Raw genomic sequence first — 24,313 nt, forward strand, 5'->3', positions numbered from 1 at the left:
CTGAAAGGGGCTGGGAAAACAACAAGAGCAGACACTCCCTCCTTCCCCGCATATGAAAAGACATATAACATAAACAGGAGCCAGCAGGAGTCTGTAAATGCGTGTATTTATGTGACACTGTGGGGCTTGGAAAATCAGCACAATATTCTTAAAAGAAAAAGGAAAACTATACCTTTTTACTAAAACACCCCCAGATGGATCATCTACAAAACATTTATGCAAAGAAAAATCTAGTGTACAATGTCCCTTTAAATATTGGAGATACCTTCAACATGACCAAGTGCAAAACACACATAAAATGTACAATTAAAGAGGTCTTAGAAATGTTTATTTATAAAGGAGATGTACTAAGTCTGTCTACACTTCTGTTTATAGCAGAGCGCTGTGGGGGTGGTATTGAGAGCTTGCTGGCTTCAGAGTAAACGTATTTGTCCATTTTGCTTATCTGTTTGGTTGGATAAAGATCTTTGGAGGTGTAATGCGGAGGGACTGCATTAAGCTGCTGCAGAAGGTATTCATTTGTGTTAACTAATGATCTACAAGACAAAAAACAAAAATACACATTAAAGGGACATTAAATGTACATTTATAGCATGCAAAAAAAAACTAAACTTTTTCATGTGAGAATTATTTTGAAGGTTAAGCTGTAATTTTGATTTTGAAGTGAACAACTTGTATTAGTAATTTATCAGAATGTTGTCTGATTCTTTCATATAGGTTGTGAGAGTCCATGATCCGTTAATCCTGGGAACTAAGCTTCCCTGCCACTAGGAGGAGGCAAAGTTTCCCAAACCCCAAGAACTCTATAAAACCCCTCACGCTTTGCTGGCACCTCAGTCTTGACTTTGCCTCAGCTTGAGGAGGTTGAAGAATGAAGATGTGCATTTGATTCTTTGGTGAGAGGAGTTCTTGGACTTGAGGCCCATTTCCTCTCATAGTACAGTGATTGTTGGAGGGATGTATCTGGAATATAGGTAGTGGCATATATTTCACCCATTGGGATTTGGTATCAAGCCTTTTCATGGATGTTGCAGTGACTTGTCCTTTCCCTCCTTCTGTTAGTCGATATACTCCTATTCCAGACCCTCAGCACTGGTTTTGGCTTCTGACTGGTTTCCTTCAGTAGTAGTGTCTGTTGGTAATTTAATTTTATATTTGGCACTCTATAAGCCTGTTAGGTTATTGTTATATATATTTATATATATGTATATTACCTTGGGACAGTTATATATTTTTTAGGTAATTCCCCTTTTATTTAGTTTTTAATTATGCATACATTTTTTAATGCTTAATGGTGCTTTGCATGTATATTTTTAAACGCATGCTAGATATTTTCGTGCATGCACGTTGACGCACATCAGCTTGCGTGCATCAGCGTGACAATGTATGTTTTGGCACATTTTGTTCTGTATATTATGCCAGATTAACGCCCGCCTCCTCTTATGTATGATTTTTAGTTAACAGTTGTCTTGTGTACTAACGACATCTCTGCCTTTTTATCATTTTTAAATTTGTAAGTTTCTTTAAAGTTCTTTTCAGAGGGAGTGTTTCCCTTTCTTTAAAGCTTTTTTTTTTTTTTTATAGGGATTTTACTGTTTAACTGTGTGCTTGTTTTTTCCGCACTTCTGAATAAGTTTCTTACAGTTATGGAGCCTTCTGATTCTGTCCCTAAATCTGCTTAGAAGCTGGGTCATTTGAATATTTTTTTTACCAGTGTTAAGTGTTGTTATATTGTTTACAGGCTAAGTTATGCAATAAATGTATTAATATTCTAATGCATTCTAACCAATTTAATGCGGCTCTTGCTTCTAATGGTGTTACTGCTCCTTCTGTTTGTCTCTTACACTAGAATCCTGCTGATTTCTTGAATCAAGGATTTTATTTAGTCTGCTGTATCTGAAATGTTGGTGACAATGCTACTTTAAAGTAAGCTTCAAAGTTCAGGTAAGAATTTACCTTCTATTAGCTCTAAACCTGCTTAGGGTTAATGTTTTAGTCATGAAGCTGCTATGTCTTCTTAGTAAGAGGTTTGATTCTGATGATCCAGGAGGTACTGTAGTAGATAGGAACAAGCCTGTTAACTGTGTAATTCTTGGTTAAATCCCCTGATGTATTTCTTATGATGCGGTCTCTGAGATTATTTCCAGAAGATTGAGCTAAGCCAGATATTTATTTGAATCCTTTTGCAAGGTTTAAGAAAATATGTCCTTTTCCAGCTTTCAATGTTAAATTTTGGGAAACTATTACCAAATGGATGTCGATAAAGCTCTGAAAGAAATTAATGCAAAAATTAATGAGATGAAGAAGGAGCTGGAAAACAAAAAGAGGGTCAAATTTAGTCGTGACGAGCATGATTATCTGACCGGAGCAGTTTACCGGTGGACCCGGGACCCAACCGGAAGTATGAGGAATACTACTTCCGGTAACGCACGCCGACGGGAACGGAGAGCCCAGAAGGAGGTGAACAGCTCCGATATGACCACCGAGTCCTCGTCGGGGGAATCAGACGCCGGAGGAGACGTGGCGGCAGGAAACATAGCCGCAATTCCGTCAAACAGCAAGCCAGCCCGAGTTACTCAGAGGAAGACCCGCCAGGGGAAGAGACTTTAGTTATCAACATCTCTGACACTGTGCTTACTGAAGATCAAAGTAAGGTATTGGAAAAGGGACTATCCTTCTGTAAACAAGAGAGATGTAACTGGTTTAAATTAGAACAGGACCTGTACAAATTTAACAGAAGTTTAAAGCTAAAATCCTTTTTTTCCAACACAGATAGCAGAGAAGTGTTTAGTAAGCAAGTACAGGGAACTGGTGACATGTTAACTATTAAGAATCTTGGATTGAGAAATAAAAGTGGTTTTGTTCCAACAGCATATGACCCGAGTATTGATGTGTATATGAAATTAATAAAACGTGATTTAGATGCTTTAAAGAAAAAACAATTAAAGGAAAAATTTATACCAAACATGTCTAAAAAAGATAATGTGGCTTTAAAAACACTGATTGATAACAAGGGGTTAATTTGTAAACAGGCCGACAAAGGCGGAGCCACTGTGATCATGGAGAGAGATTATTATGTGAATGAAATAAAAGGTCAGCTTGCCAAAACTGATGTATATATGCCTTTAACATATGATCCCTCTTCCAAGATCCAGTGTGATATAAAAAAATGTGTTGAGCGAGCTTACCTGAATGGTTTGATTGACAGTGAAACAAGGAAATTTCTAATTAAAAATGAGTTTATTGTTCCAGTATTATACACACTGCCCAAGGTTCATAAAAACCTTGGGGCACCACCAGGACGCCCCATTGTAGCTGGCACTGATTCTATCTGCACAAACATATCCATCTACCTGGATAAGCTCTTGAGACCTTTTGTGTCACAAGCAATGTCATATATCAAAGATACAGATGACTTTCTATCTAAAATTGAGAACTTACCAGGTAATATGGATAAATGTATTCTATATAGTCTTGATATTGTGAGTCTGTACACTGCTATACCCCACACTAGTGGGTTAGATTCTATTAGGTTAATGATGGCTAGAAGTAATAAATTTACAGCTATGCAGCAGCAGTTTATTATTGAATTAATGGAGATTGTGTTATACTGTAATTACTTCTTGTTTGAAGATTCTTATTTTGTACAGAAGCAGGGCACTGCTATGGGGTCCAACGTCGCCCCTACCTATGCCAACATTTTTATGAGTGTATTCGAGGAAAAGTTTGTCTATGAGAACAATCTATTTCATCTGTGTGGCGCCACCTGGTGGCGCTACATAGATGATATATTTGGCATTTGGTGGGGCGACGTTGGCTCCCTTCAGCAGTTTGTTACAGATCTCAATATGGCTTCTAGATGTATTAAGTTTACCCTATCTTGGAGTGAAGAATCAATTAATATTTTGGACACTAAAGTCTATAAGGATGGTTCATGTCTAAAGACAGATTTATATAGGAAACAAACAGACAGGAATAGCCTTCTACACTTTTCTAGTGCCCATGCCCCTTCTCTAATCCAGTCACTACCATATAGTCAAATGCTTAGGGTTAAACGTATTGTTAAAGATGAAAAATTGGCCCTGCAAAGGTTAGAAGAAATGGGTATAAGATTTATTGAGCGTGGGTATCCTTATGACATGATACAGACAATTTTGAGAAAAGTTCTACAGACACCAAAAAATAGGGTTAATATGACAGATGTTAAAAAGAAAAAGGACCCTAATAGACTGGTTTTTGTCTCCGAATACAGTGCTAACAGTGCAGCAATACAAAAAATTGTTCGTAAACATTGGAATGTTTTAAAGGAATGTAATCCAGAGGTTGCAGCATTCCAACAGCCTCCTATGCCAGCCTACACTAGATTACCCAGTCTTAGGGATAAATTAATTAAAGCTGATGTTGGGTCAAATAAGAAATTTAAACAAGGTTTTATTACATCAGAAAATAATGGTTGCTTCCCTTGCCTGAATTGTTCAAATTGCAACAATATGATAAAAGGTGACCTTTTTATACATCCCCAAACGGGTCAGAAATTCAGGATTAGGGGCTACTTTAATTGTAATGCAAACTTTGTAATATACTTAATTAAATGTCTGTGTGGGTTAATTTATATAGGTGAAACGACCCAGCGGGTCAGAGATAGAATTATACAGCATAAATCCAACATAAGGACCAATAATTTAAATGCACCTGTAGCCTATCATTTTTTGAGCTGCAACCACACAATTGCACAACTACGCTTTCAAATTATAGATTTTGTACAAAGCCCTAGGCGTGGTGGTAATAGAGAATTATTGCTACAAAAACGTGAGGCCTTCTGGATCAATAAGTTAAACACATTAGCTCCCAATGGAATGAATAGAGAATTGGATTTGAGTGTGTTCCTTTAAGAGGTGTAATAATACTAAGAGTTATGTGAGAATCCTTGTTTCTCTGGCTTTTTGAATTCTTTGTATAATATCTTGCTATGACATCTGTTAAATGCTTTTTAACTTTGTATTTTTTATTAAAAAAAATGTTTTTAAATAAATGTGGTGAAAAATATGTATTTTCAGGTATAAACCACTAGAGGTCATTATGACAGGCCTTCTTTGTGCCTTGTAAAGGGTTAAATTAAAAAGGTGTGGTTTTACCTGGTTGTAGGTATTTAAGGTGATTATGTGTGATGTACAAGTTATGAACATGAATAAGGGTTTGTAGCCCGAAACGTTGTTCTGCTTTCCTGGCTCCCAGTTTGTGACAATAAAGAGCAGGGCCGGTGCTAGGATTTTTGGCCACACAGGCGAGAATACATTTTGCCGCCCCCCCCATTACATACCATCCCATTGCTAGTTAAAGTGATATGAAACCCACATTTTTTCCATCATGATTCAGATAGAGCATGACATTTTAAGCAACTTTTTAATTAACTCCTATTAAAAAAAAAAAAAATTATCTTGGTATCTGTATTTAAAAAGCAGGAATGTAAGCTTAGGAGCTGGCCCATTTTTGGTTCAGCACCTGGGTAGCACTTGCTGATTGGTGGCTAAATTCAAATCAAACAGTGGTAGTGCAGCATAGCAAATCAGACAGTGGTACTGCAGCATAGCAAATTAGACAGTGGTAGTGCTGAATAGTAAATCAGACAACGGTTGTGCTGCATAGCAAATCAGACAACGGTTGTGCTGCATAGCAAATCAGACAACGGTTGTGCTGCATAGCAAATCAGACAACGGTTGTGCTGCATAGCAAATCAGACAACGGTTGTGCTGCATAGCAAATCAGACAACGGTTGTGCTGCATAGCAAATCAGACAACGGTTGTGCTGCATAGCAAATCAGATAATGGTTGTGCTGCATAGAAAGTCAGACAGTGGTTGTGCTGCTTAACAAAATAGACAATGGTTGTGCTCCATAACAAATAAGACAGTGGTAGTGCATTACACCTTAATCAAATTGATTATTACTGCCAGTGACAGTAAATGAGGGGTCAAAGTGTGAGTGACACAGCACAGCAGTCTGACTGAAATAGATAACAGATAGAGCCACCGTCCCACTCCCAGGAGGACTTACCTCCCTCAATATTGATGTTTTCCCATCAGTGCATGGCCATGTGTGTTGTGTGTGTATATGCATGTATATTGTGTGTGTTTGTGCATGCATATATATATACACATATATGTGTGTGCGTGTATGTGTGCATAAGTGTGTGTATGTATGAGTGTCTGCATGTTGTGTGTCTATATGCATGTGTATGAGTGTGTGTTGTGTGTGTGTGTTTGCGTGTACACATGTAAATATATGTGTGTTATGTGTATGTACTTATTATCTATGAGCAATAAAAGCATTAGTTAGTTTGAACTCAGGAGACAAACTGTTGCAAATAGGCATTAAAATCTTTTATCCCATAAAAGTATAGAATTAATTTCATATATAATGGTGAGGCCAAACTCCACTCCAAGTGTACCTAAAGATGCAGGCTCTAATTATCATGTTACATGTGCTTGGTTTTATGTAACTGACTTACTAGCTCCTAAAAAATAATCTTAAAAAATGAAGTATGATCCAGCAGGAGCAGTACTGATACAAGTGCCACTGTTGCAGGCCAGGAGGACTTACCTCGCTCAATATTGATAATGTAATGTTGTTATAACTTATGTTCTCCCTCAGTGCATGGCCATTGGCCATGTGGCTCTGTGCAGTCGGGCTGCCGCTGTAGCTGGGAGAAGTTTTCCAGGACCGGGTGAGCGTGGGAGCACAGCAGGAAATCCCACTCACACCACCAGTGGGAGAGTAAGGGAGGAGGGCAGGCAGTACAGATGTAACCTGCTGTCTGTGCTGAAAGCCTGGATCTGGCATCGCTGATCACCGCTCCCAGTGTCCGGTCCGGTGGCGGGCTTTAAAACACACTCATATCACACTTCAGCTCCGCCTCCAGCATCGCATAGGCTCTGACTGCGGCACCGCACGGACATTACATCACAAACTTGTGTGTGTGTGACAGTGCAGCAGGCTGTTTGTTTTCCCAGGCAGAGGCAGGCAGCCAACACTTTGTTCGTTGCGGCTGCACTGTAAAGCTGCCTGTCTATCACTGTCAGTGTCATATGCGTTTATGGTACCTGTGACCTGACCTACCCACCCACATGTAAAATTAAATAGATAACAGTTAAATGTATGGCATAACAACATTGCTATTGCTAACTCATTATATAAGTCAGGTCAGATTTAGGCAGGCTAAATGAAAAAATATGAAAGTTTTGGCTGTTGCATATCTGCCGCTCCAGGATTGCGCCCACCTCCTTGTGCGCCCTAAGGCGAATGCCTAAGCTGCCTTATGCAAAGCGCCGGGCCTGATAAAGAGAACCTCTGCATAAGGACTTTGTGGTGCGTCTGCTACTTTTGTTTTACATTACTTTGAGGATTTTTGCAGTAATCCTACTGCAGTATGCACCCTATCAAGGATTGAAGTGCTGGATTTCTGAATTGCTTCTACCAAAATGGGTGGTGTTATTTCTACTCTGGCTTTACATACCTCTATTCCTTTGGAAGTTAGAATCCTCCCATAGGAGGGGTTTTTACGCAAGCAGGTTATCTTTTTAGATCAAGCATATACGTTTCTGATATGGCTGCTGCGTCTTCCTTTTGGTTTAATAATCTTTTTTTGGCAGTTTTCTGACAATTCTGCTGGTAATTATTTTTTTAAACCTTCTTGGAGATGCTCAAATGTGCTAATGCTTTAATTTTTTATTCTATTTGTGTCCTCATTAGGTTTTATGCTAAATCGTGTCTTTGGCAGTACTTTCTAAAGTCTTTTTATTTAAGTCTTGGTCTGCTGATATGGTTTCTATTTCCGGCTTTTATCTCTTTCTTTCAGGGAAAGATGTTTATATGGTTTTGGTTTGGATTCTATTATCTCTAATGTGATGGAAGGCTAAGAAGCTCAGGACTAGAAATCCAAGGGTAAATTTTAATCTCCTAATCATTTTTGTCCCTTTTGTCAAAACAGGGCACAGAAATACGATTCCTTCACTCTGAAGCAGGTTCCTTCTGGAAGCTAGGTTCTATTGAAGGTGCGGCCCTTGATCTCAGAGTTCCTACTTGCTAAATACTTTTTGGACTTTTTTTTTAAAACCTTTTTGTTTTGCAATGTCAGTTTATGTCCACAATAGGTTTATTGGATTCTTTTCTTCATGTTTTTATCCTCAAGGAACATCATCCGTTTCCTAGGTTTGCCTTTCTGGAATAGCATTTCCAGTTTGTTCTGGGTAAAACTCCCAGAATATTTTCCAAGGGTCAGGATACTTTTTCTTTCTTTCATGTAATTAGCAAGAGTCCATGAGCTAGTGACGTATGGGATATACATTCCTACCAGGAGGGGCAAAGTTTCCCAAACCTCAAAATGCCTATAAATACACCCCTCACCACACCCACAATTCAGTTTTACAAACTTTGCCTCCGATGGAGGTGGTGAAGTAAGTTTGTGCTAGATTCTACGTTGATATGCGCTCCGCAGCAAGTTGGAGCCCGGTTTTCCTCTCAGCGTGCAGTGAATGTCAGAGGGATGTGAGGAGAGTATTGCCTATTTGAATGCAGTGATCTCCTTCTAAGGGGTCTATTTCATAGGTTCTCTGTTATCGGTCGTAGAGATTCATCTCTTACCTCCCTTTTCAGATCGACGATATACTCTTATATATACCATTACCTCTGCTGATTCTCGTTTCAGTACTGGTTTGGCTATCTGCTATATGTAGATGAGTGTCCTGGGGTAAGTAAGTCTTATTTTCTGTGACACTCCAAGCTATGGTTGGGCACTTTGTTTATAAAGTTCTAAATATATGTATTCAAACATTTATTTGCCTTGACTCAGAATGTTCAACTTTCCTTATTTTCAGACAGTCAGTTTCATATTTGGGATAATGCATTTTGATTTGACCATTTTTTCTTACCTTAAAATTTGACTTTTTCCCTGTGGGCTGTTAGGCTCGCGGGGGCTGAAAATGCTTCATTTTATTGAGTCATTCTTGGCGCAGACTTTTTTGGCGCAAAAATTCTATTTCCGTTTCCGGCGTCATACGTGTCGCCGGAAGTTGCGTCATTCTTTGACGTTATTTCGCGCCAAAAATGTCGGCGTTCCGGATGTGGCGTCATTTTTGGCGCCAAAAAGCATTTAGGCGCCAAATAATGTGGGCGTCTTATTTGGCGCGAAAAAATATGGGCGTCGCTTTTGTCTCCACATTATTTAAGTCTCATTTTTTATTGCTTCTGGTTGCTAGAAGCTTGTTCTTTGGCATTCTTTCCCATTCCTGAAACTGTCATTTAAGGAATTTGATCAATTTTGCTTTATATGTTGTTTTTTCTCTTACATATTGCAAGATGTCTCACGTTGCATCTGAGCCAGAAGATACTACAGGAAAATCGCTGTCAAGTGCTGAATCTACCAAAGCTAAGTGTATCTGCTGTAAACTTTTGGTAGCTATTTCTCCAGCTGTTGTTTGTATTGATTGTCATGACAAACTTGTTAAAGCAGATAATATTTCCTTTAGTAAAGTACCATTGCCTGTTGCAGTTCCCTCAACATCTAAGGTGCAGAATGTTCCTGATAATATAAGAGATTTTGTTTCTGAATCCATAAAGAAGGCTATGTCTGTTATTTCTCCTTCTAGTAAACGTAAAAAATCTTTTAAAACTTCTCTCCCTACAGATGAATTTTTAAATGAACATCATCATTCTGATTCTGATGACTCCTCTGGTTCAGAGGATTCTGTCTCTGAGGTTGATGCTGATAAATCTTGGAACTCCGTGCAATTTTCAGAGCTCTTCAGTTTTGGCCTCTTCTGAAGAGAGAATCGTTCATTTGTTTTCAGACAGACAATGTCACAACTGTGGCATACATCAATCATCAAGGAGGGACTCACAGTCCTCTGGCTATGAAAGAAGTATCTCGAATTTTGGTTTGGGCGGAATCCAGCTCCTGTCTAATCTCTGCGGTTCATATCCCAGGTGTAGACAATTGGGAAGCGGATTATCTAAGTCGCCAAATGTTGCATCCGGGCGAATGGTCTCTTCACCCAGAGGTATTTCTTCAGATTGTTCAAATGTGGGAACTTCCAGAAATAGATCTGATGGCGTCCCATCTAAACAAGAAACTTCCCAGGTATCTGTCCAGATCCCGGGATCCTCAGGCGGAGGCAGTGGATGCATTATCACTTCCTTGGAAGTATCATCCTGCCTATATCTTTCCGCCTCTAGTTCTTCTTCCAAGAGTGATCTCCAAGATTCTGAAGGAATGCTCGTTTGTTCTGCTGGTAGCTCCAGCATGGCCTCACAGGTTTTGGTATGCGGATCTTGTCCGGATGGCCTCTTGCCAACCGTGGACTCTTCCGTTAAGACCAGACCTTCTATCACAAGGTCCTTTTTTCCATCAGGATCTGAAATCCTTAAATTTAAAGGTATGGAGATTGAACGCTTGATTCTTGGTCAAAGAGGTTTCTCTGACTCCGTGATTAATACTATGTTACAGGCTCGTAAATCTGTATCTCGAGAGATATATTATAGAGTCTGGAAGACTTATATTTCTTGGTGTCTTTCTCATCATTTTTCTTGGCATTCTTTTAGAATACCGAGAATTTTACAGTTTCTTCAGGATGGTTTAGATAAGGGTTTGTCCGCAAGTTCTTTGAAAGGACAAATCTCTGCTCTTTCTGTTCTTTTTCACAGAAAGATTGCTATTCTTCCTGATATTCATTGTTTTGTACAAGCTTTGGTTCGTATAAAACCTGTCATTAAGTCAATTTCTCCTCCTTGGAGTTTGAATTTGGTTCTGGGAGCTCTTCAAGCTCCTCCGTTTGAACCTATGCATTCATTGGACATTAAATTACTTTCTTGGAAAGTTTTGTTCCTTTTGGCCATCTCTTCTGCTAGAAGAGTTTCTGAATTATCTGCTCTTTCTTGTGAGTCTCCTTTTCTGATTTTTCATCAGGATAAGGCGGTGTTGCGAACTTCTTTTGAATTTTTACCTAAAGTTGTGAATTCCAACAACATTAGTAGAGAAATTGTGGTTCCTTCATTATGTCCTAATCCTAAGAATTCTAAGAAGAAATCGTTGCATTCTTTGGATGTTGTTAGAGCTTTGAAATATTATGTTGAAGCTACGAAATCTTTCTGTAAGACTTCTAGTCTATTTGTTATCTTTTCCGGTTCTAGGAAAGGCCAGAAAGCTTCTGCCATTTCTTTGGCATCTTGGTTGAAATCTTTAATTCATCTTGCCTATGTTGAGTCGGGTAAAATTCCGCCTCAGAGAATTACAGCTCATTCTACTAGGTCAGTATCTACTTCCTGGGCGTTTAGGAATGAAGCTTCGGTTGACCAGATCTGCAAAGCAGCAACTTGGTCCTCTTTGCATACTTTTACTAAATTCTACCATTTTGATGTATTTTCTTCTTCTGAAGCAGTTTTTGGTAGAAAAGTACTTCAGGCAGCGGTTTCAGTTTGAATCTTCTGCTTATGTTTTTCGTTAAACTTTATTTTGGGTGTGGATTATTTTCAGCAGGAATTGGCTGTCTTTATTTTATCCCTCCCTCTCTAGTGACTCTTGTGTGGAAAGATCCACATCTTGGGTAGTCATTATCCCATACGTCACTAGCTCATGGACTCTTGCTAATTACATGAAAGAAAACATAATTTATGTAAGAACTTACCTGATAAATTCATTTCTTTCATATTAGCAAGAGTCCATGAGGCCCGCCCTTTTTTTGTGGTGGTTATGATTTTGTATAAAGCACAATTATTCCAATTCCTTATTTTATATGCTTTCGCACTTTTTTATCACCCCACTTCTTGGCTATTCGTTAAACTGAATTGTGGGTGTGGTGAGGGGTGTATTTATAGGCATTTTGAGGTTTGGGAAACTTTGCCCCTCCTGGTAGGAATGTATATCCCATACGTCACTAGCTCATGGACTCTTGCTAATATGAAAGAAATGAATTTATCAGGTAAGTTCTTACATAAATTATGTTTTCATGTAATTAGCAAGAGTCCATGAGCTAGTGACGTATGGGATATACAATCCTACCAGGAGGGGCAAAGTTTCCCAAACTTCAAAATGCCTATAAATACACCCCTCACCACACCCACAATTCAGTTTTACAAACTTTGCCTCCCGTGGAGGTGGTGAAGTAAGTTTGTGCTAGATTCTTCGTTGATATGCGCTTCGCAGCAGGCTGGAGCCCGGTTTTCCTCTCAGTGTGCAGTGAATGTCAGAGGTATGTGGAGAAAGTATTGCCTATTTGAATACCATGGTCTCCTTCTACGGGATCTATTTCATAGGTTCTCTGTTATCGGTCGTAGAGATTCATTTCATACCTCCCTTTTCAGATCGACGATTTACTCTTATATAACATTACCTCTACTGATTCTCGTTTCAGTACTGGTTTGGCTATCTACTATATGTAGATGAGTGTCCTGGGGTAAGTAAATCTCTAAGCTATGGTTGGGCACTTTATATGTAAAGTTCTAAATATATGTCTTTAAACTTTTATATTTGCCATGATTCAGGATAATCAGTATTCCTTTATAATTCAGACTGTCAGTTTCATTATTTGGGATAATGCATTTTAATTCAATTTATTTTTCATTACCTTGAAAATTCTCAATTGACCATTTTCCATGCGTGCTGTTAGGCTTGCGGGGGCAGAAAATGTTGCTTTTTATTGCGTAATTCTTGGCGCTGACTTTTTTGGTGCAAAAATTGTCATTTCCGGCACCGTAGTTGACGCCGGAAGTTGTATTCTGTAAACGTCATTTTTTGACTCATGTATATTCAGACATTTTTTCCCGCCAAAAAATGTGGGCGTCGGTTTCGGCGTCAGAGGATGTGGCGTCATACTTGGCGCCAAAGAATATGGGCGTTGTATTTAGCGCCAATAATGTGGGCGTCATTTTTGGCGCCACAAAATTTGGTTATTTAAATTTCACTTTTTTATTGCTTCTGGTTTTTAGAAGCTTATTATTTTGCATTTCTTTCCCATTCCTGAAACTGTCATTTAAGGAATTTGATAATTTTGCTTTAAATATTGTTTTTTTCTATTACATATTGCAAGATTTCACTGTTCCTGTTTGAAAATCGTTCTAAGGGATTCCTTTTGACTGAAGTTCAGTCCTACCAAAGCTAAGTTCATTTATTTTAAAAATGTTATGAATGTTTTTTCTTTAGCTATGGTTTGTTATAAGTTATCATGATAAACTTTTACATGCAGAATCCGTTAGTATTTATGCTTTATATATTTGCTATTCTTTTTACATCTTATGTACAAGAATTACGTAGAAGATTTATAAGAATATTTTTCCGATTCTATTTTAAAGGCTTTGTCTGACATCGTGCCTTCTAATAAAAAAATTTAGGTCTTTTTCAAACTTCTTTTTTAATTATTGAAGTTTCAAATGACCATCTACATAATGATTTATCCTTCTCTGATGATGTTTTTTCTCATTTCAGAATTTTCTTCATCAGATATTGACACTTTCAAATCCACTTTTTTATTTTTAACCCCTTAGTGACCAGAGCACTTTTCCATTTTCTGTCCGTTTGGGACCAAGGCTATTTTTACATTTTTGCGGTGTTTGTGTTTAGCTGTAATTTTCTTCTTACTCATTTACTGTACCCACACATATTATATACCGTTTTTCTCGCCATTAAATGGACTTTCTAAAGATACCATTATTTTCATCATATCTTATAATTTACTATAAAAAAAATGATAAAATATGAGGAAAAATTGAAAAAAACACACTTTTTCTAACTTTGACCCCCAAAATCTGTTACATATCTAAAACCACCAAAAAACACCCATGCTAAATAGTTTCTAAATTTTGTCCTGAGTTTAGAAATACCCAATGTTTACATGTTCTTTGCTTTTTTTGCAAGTTATAGGGCCATAAATACAAGTAGCACTTTGCTATTTCCAAACCACTTTTTTTCAAAATTAGCGCTAGTTACATTAGAACACTGATATCTTTCAGGAATCCCTGAATATCCCTTGACATGTATATATTTTTTTTTAGTAGACATCCCAAAGTATTGATCTAGGCCAATTTTGGTATATTTCATACCACCATTTCACCGCCAAATGCGATCAAATACAAAAAATTGTTCACTTTTTCACAAATTTTTTCACAAACTTTAGGTTGCTCACTGAAATCATTTACAAACAGCTTGTGCAATTATGGCATAAATGGTTGTAAATTCTTCTCTGGGATCCCCTTTGTTCAGAAATAGCACACATATATGGCTTTGGCGTTGCTTTTTGGTAATTAGAAGGCCGCTAAATGCCACTGCGCACCACAAGTGTATCATGCCCAGCAGTTAAGGGGTTAATTAGGGAGCTTTTAGGGAGCTTGTAGGGTTAATTTTAGCTTTAGTGTAGTGTAGTAGACAACCCCAAGTATTGATCTAGGCACATTTTGGTATATTTCATGCCACCATTTCACCGCCAAATGCGATCAAATTAAAAAAAACGTAAAATTTTTCACAATTTTAGGTTTCTCACTGAAATCATTTACAAACAGCTTGTGCAATTATGGCAAAAATGGTTGTAAATGCTTGTCTGGGATCCCCTTTGTTCAGAAATAGCAGACATATATGACTTTGGCGTTGCTTTCTGGTAATTAGAAGGCCACTAAATCCTGTTGCGCCTCACACGTGTATTATGGCTAGCAGTGAAAGGGTTAATTAGGGAGTTTGTAGTGAGCTTGCAGGGTTAATTTTAGCTTTAGTGTAGAGATCAGCCTCCCATCTGAAACATCCCACCCCCTGATCCCTCCCAAACAGCTCCCTTCCCTCCCCCACCCCACAATTGTCCCCGCCATCTTAAGTACTGGCAGAAAGTCTGCCAGTACTAAAATAAAAGGGTTTTAAAAAAAAAATGAATTTTTTTTTTAGCATATTTACATATGCTACTGTGTAGGATCCCCCCCTTAGCCCCCAACCTCCCTGATCCCCCCCAAAACCGCTCTCTAACCCTCCCCTCTGCCTTATTGGGGGCCATCTTGGGTACTGGCAGCTGTCTGCCAGTACCCAGTTTACAATAAAAAGTGCTTTTTTTGTCTTTGGTTTTTTTTTTCTGTAGTGTAGCTTTCCCCCCCCCCCCACCCCCCACAGACAAACCCCCACCACCTTGCTGATTATTACAATTTTCGATATTTTTTATCTTTTTATTTTCAAATTTTCTGCAGTGTAGCGGTTCCCACCCGCTCCCTCCCCGTGCACGCGCCCGCCCCCACCCTCCCGTGCACGCGCGCGCGCGCCCGTGCGCACCCCCGCCCACGATCCCGCCCCCCTTCACATCCACATGGCCATCGATGGCCGCCACCCGCCTCCCGGTCCGGCTCCCACCCACCAACGCAGGTAGCCACCGATCTCCGGTGCAGAGAGGGCCACAGAGTGGCTCTCTCTGCACCGGATTACTTAAAAAGGTTATTGCAGGATGCCTCCATATCGAGGCATCACTGCAATAACCGGAAAGCAGCTGGAAGCGAGCAGGATCGCTTCCAGCTGCTTTCCACACTGAGGACGTGCAGGGTACGTTCTCAGGCATTAACTGCCTTTTTTCTGAGGACGTACCCTGCACGTCCTCAGTCGTTAAGGGGTTAAAGTACATTTGTTCTTTGTTGAAAAGGTGTTGATTATTTTGGATATTAAGGTAATTAGTTCTTTCAAGACTAACTAACATTTTATTTCTGCTTATTTATTCTTCTGTATTTTCAGAGGTTTTTTTCCAGTTCCTCATACTAGGGAATGGAATAGGCTGGGAATTTTCTTTTATTCCTTCTTTAAAGGTTTTAAATTATATTCTTTGCCGGCAGTTCATTTCAATTTTCATGGTTCTCCAATTTAATGGGGCTATCTCTACTCCTGCTAATTATGCTATTGTTTCTATAGCAAAATAGTATTTATTTTTCCTTTAGATGGTTGTATCCTATTTAAGGAAAATTATTTTTCAGGTATTTTTCTTGGACCTGTGTTTTATTTGAATGATGTTGCAATTGCTTAATTTTTTCTGTTTACTTTAAAATCAAGTATCAGATTATGTTTTTATTTAGCATTGTTAAGGGACAAAGTCTACTGCTCATTTGAGGTTAGACTGGGTGCTGTTGCATTTGTCTTGTTGTCTTGCATTTGTTTATGCAAGTCTGGTGTGTTGACTGGTCTTTTAACTGGATTAACATGCTAATAATTTCATTTGTATCTTCATTTTATTGAATATTTTCACAAATGAGGTTTTAATCTATGTCTTTAGCTGCTTTTAGCTAGAAGAATTTTGTGATTTCTAAAAAATCCTTATTTCTTTTTTTCCAAGATAATCAATTATTTGGTTCATTTTGGATTCAATTCTTAACTGTTACTCTGGGCTTCAAGATTGAGTTCTAAGACTAAAACTTTAAGCTACAATAGATGCATATATTTTAGTTTGGTTGTTCTTACTAAGGAACAAAATTCTAATTCTTATCCAAGTAACATGTTTTTAATTGGAAGTTTTTTTGGTTCTATTCTGTCCAAATTTCTTAGATTTTGGTACAGAATAAAATTTAGAGTTAAACCGTCTATGAGAAGTCTTTTTCTCTCTATTATATTCCAGCTATTCCAGTAAGGCTAACATTTTCCTATATATTTTGGGTAATGTTGAAGTGCGGCTGATCACCTGTTGGGGCTCAAGCGCTGCTCAGATCTGGAATCTTCTGGGGTATTTATTCCAGTTCCATTTTTAGGAACTGGGTTTTGGGGTTTTTATTCAAAACTATTCATTGTTCCAAAGATAGAAAATCTTTTTATTATGTATCATCTTTTAGATTGGTATTTATATGGTCTATTCTGCCTTTTTTTGGTCAGTGATAGCATTATTTGTTTTCATTAGATACAATAGATGCAGATCTTCATTTTCTGTTTTCATTCAGATTATTTTTATTTTCTGAGACTACGGAATCTTATATGATTCAACTTTGTTTTTTCAAGACATGGTTAGAGGATCTTTTTATCAAAAGCTCTTGATTCCTCACACAAGGGTCACCTTTTTTAGGTTTCCAGATAGAGACAAAGACAGTGACACAATCTAACAGACAAGTGACTTTTTTATTGGGTTTTGTCTGTCGGTACCTTCAGTCTCTATTATTTCCTTCAGTTGCTATATATGCATGGAAATTTAGGTCTTATGGCTGCAGCATTAGATTCAATTCTATTTGTTCATTTTCATAGAAAACCTTTCCAGTTTTTTATGCTGAATAATGGTGCAGGGATTCTAGGATTTCACTTTTTAAATCTTCGAATTCTATGTTTATCTATCTTTGATTCGGTGGTTAAGATCACCATCATTTATTTCTACAGGTCTTTTTGATTGTTTCAACCTGGACCATGATCTCTATAGATGCAAGTCTTTTAGGTTGGGAGGCTGTCTGAGGTTCTCTGTCAGCACAAGGGGTTTGGAAATCTCAGGAGGCGAGATTACCATTTGATATTTTGGAACTCCGTGCATTCCCAGAGTTCTTCAGTTGGTTTCTTTTGAAGAAGAGACGTTTATTGTTTTTTTCAGACATTATCACATCTGTGGTGTATGTCAATCATCAGGGTATGACTATCAGTCTTTAGACTGTGACAAAAGTATCTTGGATATTTGCTTGGGCTAAATCCAGCTCCTATCTAAATTCTGGGGTCCTTTTCCCAGGTATTGACGTTTGGGAAGCGGATTATCTCTGTTAATCAAGCTTTACATCCGGGAGAATGGTCTTTACCCAGATATATTTTTCAATTTTTCAGATGTGAGGGCTTTCAGGTCCGGGGATCCTCAGGCGGAAGTAGCGTATGCATTGACACTTCCTTGGAATTATCATTCTGTCTATATCTTCCGCCTCTAGTTCTTCCAAAATTCTAATGGAGCGTTCGTTTGTACTGCTGGTGGTTCCAGTATGGCCTCACAGGTTTTGGTATGCGGATCTCATTCGGATGGCCAGTTGCCAACCTTGGACATTTCCGTTAAGACCAGACCTTCTATCTCAAGGCCCATTTTTCCATCAGGATCTCAAATCATTTAATTTGAAAGTATGGAGATTGAACGTTTGATTCTTAGTCATAGAGGTTTCTCTGACTCAGTGATTAATACTATGTTACAGGTTTGTAAATCTGTCTCTAGAAAGATTTATTATCGAGTTTGGAAGACTTACATTTCTTGGTGTTCTTCTCATAAATTCTTTTGGCATTCTTTTAGAATTCCTAGAATTTTACAATTTTTCAGGTTGGTTTAGATAAGGTTTTGTCTGCAAGTTCTTTGAAAGGACAAATCTCTACTCTTTCTGTTCTTTTTCACAGAAAGATTGCTATTCATTGTTTTGTACAGGCTTTGGTTTGTATCAAGCCTGTCATTAAGTCAATATCTCCTCCTTGGAGTCTCAATTTGGTACTGAGGGCTTTACAGGCTCCTCCGTTTGAACCTTTGCGTTCTCTGGACATTAAATTACTTTCTTGGAAAGTATTGTTCCTTTTGGTTATCTCTTCTGCTAGAAGAGTTTCTGAGTTTTCTGCTCTTTCTTGTGGATCTCCTTTTCTGATTTTTCATCAGGGTAAGGCAGTGTTCCTTCCTGTTATTCATTATTTTGTTCAGGCTTTGGTTCTTATCAAACCTGTCATTAAGCCAATTTCTCCTCCTTGGAGTTTTAATTTGGTTCTAAAGGCTTTACGGGCTCTTCTATTTGAGCATATGTTTTCTCTAGACATTATTTACTTTCATGGAAAGTATTGTTCTTTTAGACATCTCTTCAGCTAGAACAATTTTTAATTATCTGTTCTTTCTTGTGAGTCTCCTTTTTCTGATTTTTTCATCAGGATAAGGTGGTTTTTGCTATCCTCATTTCAATTCTTACCTAAAGTTGTGATTTCTATCAACATTAGGGAGGAATTATTGTTTTTTCCTAAGACTTCTTTGGTAAGATTCTTACATTCTTTGGATATGGTAAGAGTTTTGAAATCTTATGTTGAAGCTATTCAGATTTCAGATAGTCCTCTAGTCTATTTGTTATCTTTTCTGGTGTTAGGAAGGTCAAAAGGCTTCTGCCATTTATTTGGCATCTTGCTTAAACTTTTGATTCATCATGCTTATTTGGAGTCGGGTGGATTCCCGCCTCGGAGGATTACGGCTCATTCTACTAGGTAAGTTTCTACTTCCTGGGCTTTTTAAGAATGAAGCTTCTGTTGATCAGATTTTCAAAGCAATGACTTGGTCTTCTTTGCATACTTTTACTATGTTCTACCATTTTGATGTTTTCTCTTCTTTAGAAGCAGTTTTGGTAGAATGGTACTTCAGGCAGCTGTTTCAGTTTGATTCTTCTGCTTATATTTTCAGTTTTTTTCATTATAAAAATTGAAACTTTTTTGATTTGGGTAGTGGATTAATTTTTCAGCGGAATTGGCTGTCTTTATTTTATCCCTCCCTCTCTAGTGACTCTTGCGTGGAAGTTCCACATCTTGGGTATTTATTATCCCATACGTCACTAGCTCATGCTAATTACATGAAAGAAAACATAATTTATGTAAGAACTTACCTGATAAATTCATTTCTTTCATATTAGCAAGAGTCCATGAGGCCCACCCTTTTTGTGGTGGTTATGATTTTTTTGTATAAAGCACAATTGTTCCAATTCCTTATTTGATGCTTACGCTCTTTTCTTATCACCCCACTTCTTGGCTATTCGTTAAACTGAATTGTGGGTGTGGTGAGGGGTGTATTTATAGGCATTTTGATGTTTGGGAAACTTTGCCCCTCCTGGTAGGAATGTATATCCCATACGTCACTAGCTCATGGACTCTTGCTAATATGAAAGAAATGAATTTATCAGGTAAGTTCTTACATAAATTATGTGTTTTGTTTTTTTTGTCTGCAATCAGAACTCGGGGTATTGAAGCGTTTCCTTTTCTGGACAACATTTTGGTTCAAGCTTCAGCTTTTTATTTAGCAGATTCTCTCACCAGCAGAGATGTTATTTCTTTAACAACATGGTTGGAAAATCTTTTTTTTTTTTTTTTTTACATAAAGTTCTCTGGTTCCTCAGACTAGGCTTGTTGTTGATTTTCGGGGGTTCAGATGGATTCAGTTCCATGAGGTTTTCCTTGACTGATTTAAGGAAAATTAAGCTAGTGTCCGCTTGCCTAAACCTTTGTACTTTCTTTTCATTCAGCTGCTCCTTGCATGAAGGTGTTGGGTCTCTTGTTTGCGGCCTTGGATGCTATAGATAATCCCTTTATTACCTATTCCCTTGTTTTGCATAACCAACACGGTTGTATTAATATACTTTTAACCTCTGTGATACCTTGTATCTAACACTCTGCAGACTACCCCCTTATTTTAGTTCTTTTGACAGACATGCATTTTAGTCAACCAGTGCTGACTCCTAGGTAACTCAAAGTGTGAGCACAATGTTATCTATATGGCACACATGAACTAATGCCCTCTAGCTGTGAAAAACTGTCAAAATGCAATGAGATAAAAGGCATCCTTCAAGGGCTTAGAATTTAGCATATGAGCCTACCTAGGTTTAACTTTGAACATAGAATACCAAGAGAACAAAGCAAATTTGATGATAAAAGTAAATTGGAAAGTTGTTTAAAATTGCATGCACTATCTGAATCATGAAAGTTACATTCTGACTAGACTGTCCCTTTTTAAGGATAAGCAGTTTTTAGGATTTGTTTTCTTGCCTTGGGTTATATCTTCTGTCTAGGACACACATCACGAACAAGTTCCCTTTTTTATATGATCTTAAAATTCTTAAATTGTTTTGCAAACTTTGGATGTTGTTAGAGCGTTGAAGTATTATGTTAACACTATTATAGTTTTCAGTTAAACTTAGTTTGTTTGTGCACGTTTATGGTTCCAGGAAAGGTCAGGGAGCTTCTGCCATTTCTTTGTCTTCTTGGTTGAGACTTCTGATCAATAAGGCTTTTTTTTGGAGGCAGGGTATCCTCCAAATTAACAGATTTCTGCTCATTCTACTAGTTAAGATGCCATTTCTTAGCTTTTTAGGAATGAGGCTTCAGTTGTCCAGCTTTTCAAGACAGCAATTTCTTTCCAATGACATGGAGTCCACAAATCCATTCTAATTACTAGTGGGAATTCAACTTCTGGCCACCAGGAGGAGGCAAAGCACACCCCAGCAAAGCTGTTAAGTTTCACTCCCACTTCCCATAAACCCCCAGTCATTGTTTGCCTTGTACATCAGGAGGATGTGCGAAGATGGTGTCTGAAGATATTAATCCTTTAATGGGTACTTTTCCCTGCAAGCAAGAATTGGGGCTAAGCTGTGTCCATGTAATCCTCTTTAGTGAGAGTTGTGGTGGCTTTGAGCAGTTGGAAGACGGCGAGGTAGTCCTTGCTTCCCTTCCAACATTTATGCTACCCCTATATAGAAAACCAGGGTTGGTTACTCTGCTTTTCCTATTCTCCAGGTCCCTGTCAGAAGTTGTCTGGATCTGTCAGACCTAGGATTAAGTGTCTGCTCACAGCTGAGGTTTCAGGGTCCCTGTCAGAAGTCGTCTGGATCTGTCAGACCTAGGATTAAGTGTCTGCTCACAGCTGAGGTTTCAGGGTCCCTGTCAGAAGCCGGTGAAACTGACAGACCAGAAGCTGGTGTAGAAGAAAGAAGACTTCTAAACGGGAGTCCTGTATCCCTGCCCTCATGGCTTGTTGTCTAATAGGGCTGATGAGGGTAAAGGACTTTTTCATATTTTACCCCTGTGTGTGTGGACATTAAGGGGCTTTTCTAGTAGGCCAATATGCTTTAAAATCCCTCAGTGGCGGAAACTGTCTAAATATAGAGACTGCAGCTTGCTAGTATTCATGTGTAAATGTGGTCTGCAGTTAATCCTTTTATGTTAGGATTTATATGGGACCTTACTATAGATTACCTTTAATGGCTAACCGTTATTTTACACGGATCGCAGTATCGGTCTCCTGAGCAGTCAGGGTCCACTTTCACTGTTTTAAACCTTTTCACGTATCCTAAGATAGTGCGGATTTTATACAGAAACTGGGCACGGCTGTGAAACACATATGGCATCTTATCAGTACTGTTATATACCAGAATTCCTATTACATAGCATGTTGACATGTAAGGGAGTTTGCGCCAAAACTACACAGTAGAAATATAACCCACACACAATCAATTTGCGCGCTGTCAAGAGTGATATGCAGCTACTGGTAATCCCGGCAACTCTCAGATCAAGGTTGGGACTTTAAGGTAATACAGTTATGCCTTAAACCCATAGAGAGATATCAGTAGCGGAGGACCGTAACTAACTAGTGGTCTCCTATTCAGCGGTTTCTAATATTGTTTTTCCTAACCGCTGTTCTTTCTCTTCCCTGGTGTCTGCCGCCATCTAGTGGCGACTAAGGGTATTTTTCCTTTTTTATTTAATTTTTCTACAGACTATCATTAGGCTAATATAGTGGCCTTTGACTATTATCCCTCTTTGTGCACATTATTTTAATTATTGCCATGTGGGGATAATTCAAATGTTATTACTGATAAAATTCCTTATTTGTTTCCTAATGTGTAGTAAAAGCATTGATGACCAGAATTTCCAGCATCCAAATCTGCACTGTTTTACTGTCAACGTTTAATGTGTTGCATTTCCACGCCTTTTCAGGGTAGCTCTTTTTAAGTCAGAGAGCTTTTCCATATATGAGGATGTATCTGCCTTTTGTTCTTTGGCAGTCCCTTAAAAAGAGAAGAAACAAAAGATTTTTGTATGCTTCAAATGTTAATTGGGATTTATTGATGTGGTATGCCACATTGTGGCGTCTAATGGCGTTTCTCTGTACCTTTTTTCTTTTACTGCTTCTATATGCAGTAAGAAGGTTTACAGCTAACAAGTCCTTTCCTAGGGCTCTGTATGGGAACCGTAATATTCTTTAAAGGCTGATCCTAATTTTCATGGCTGCAGATTAGGTCTCATTAGTATATATGTACATATTTTTCCTCTTATGAATGGAATTTACTATTATTTGTGATGTACTGTTAATGTGCCATACCAAAATTCTTAGTGTTCTTTGGACACTGTTATTTATTGGTTGTTTTCATATCGTATGTATATGAACTTTTTTTTTTATTATTATTCTCTGATATTGAGGGATATAGGGTAATGTTTGTAACTTACATCCCAGGTAACATATAGTTGTTATATATATCTCTTTTTCTTGGGACGTTCTTAGGACTAAGATGTTGACTTAATCTGTCTTTTTTTTTTTTTTCTTATGTCCATGACATCTTGTATGGTCCTAGGTCGGAGTTTTTTTTGTTTTTTTTTAAAAAAAGGAAAAATCTTCGACCAATTTTAGACCTCAAGTGTCTCAACAAATTTCTCAAGGTTCCGTCCTTCAAATTGGGGACTATACGTTCTGTTCTCCCTTTAGTTCAGGAGGGTCAGTTCATGACTGCCATATACTTGAAGGACAAATATCTTCATTTTCCTATTCACAAGGAACATTTCCAATTCCTGCAGTTTGCCTTTTTGGACAAACCCTTCCAATTTGTAGCCCTTCTTTTCTGCCTTGCCATTGCCCTTGAAGCTTTACGAAGGTTTTAGGGGGTCTTCTGGCAGTGGCCAGATCGCAGGGAATTGCGGTGGTTCCATACCTGGACGATATCTTGGTTCAGGCTCCATCTTTTCATTTAGCAAGATCCCATACTTATCTCAGTTGTCGATTCTCTGCACTCATGGGTGGAAGGTTAATCTGGAAAGAGTTCCTTGGTGCTAAATACCAGGGTATGTTTTTTAGGGACGATCATAGACTCTATCTCCATGAAGATTTTTTTTAACGGAGGTCAGAAAATCTAAACTTCTTGCTGCTTGTCCTTCACTCAGGAGGAGTCTTCCCTCCCAATAAATATCCTAGAGTTGAGAGCTATCTTCAATGCCCTGATAGCTTGGCCTCAACTGAGTTTGGTCTGGTTTATCCGATTCCAATCGGACAACATTGCTTCAGTGGCATATATCCACCCCCAGGGAGGAATTCAGAGTTCCTTAGCTATGAAGGAGGTGACTCGCATTCTTCAGTGGGCAGAGTCTCACAATTAGCTCATATCTGCCATCCACATCCCAGGGGTGGACAACTGAGAAGCGGATTATCTGAACCGGCTGACTCTTCATCCAGGGGAGTGGGCTCTCCATCCGGAATTGTTCTCAATGATAACTCTCAGGTGGGGAGTTCCGGAGTTGGATCTAAATGCCAAACTTCCAAGATATGTTTTTGCCTCAACTGAGGCTTCTTTTGGGAGGAAAGTTCTTCAAGCGGTGG

The 24,313-nt window shown here is 38.4% G+C and overlaps 1 protein-coding gene across 1 annotated transcript in view; it reads right to left on the bottom strand.

Moving 5' to 3' along the window:
* Positions 1 to 306: 306 nt before the first annotated feature.
* The window catches only part of LRRC36 (leucine rich repeat containing 36), a 56,414-nt gene continuing 32,407 nt past the window's right edge, over positions 307 to 24,313 (bottom strand). Inside the window, exon 10 of the mRNA XM_053695211.1 lies at positions 307 to 536. Coding sequence (XP_053551186.1) covers positions 332 to 536 — 205 coding nt within the window. The 3' untranslated portion in view covers positions 307 to 331. The remainder of the gene's footprint in view (positions 537 to 24,313) is intronic.

The sequence above is a fragment of the Bombina bombina genome, chromosome 1 (genome assembly GCF_027579735.1).
Source record: "Bombina bombina isolate aBomBom1 chromosome 1, aBomBom1.pri, whole genome shotgun sequence".
NCBI classification, from domain to species: domain Eukaryota; kingdom Metazoa; phylum Chordata; class Amphibia; order Anura; family Bombinatoridae; genus Bombina; species Bombina bombina.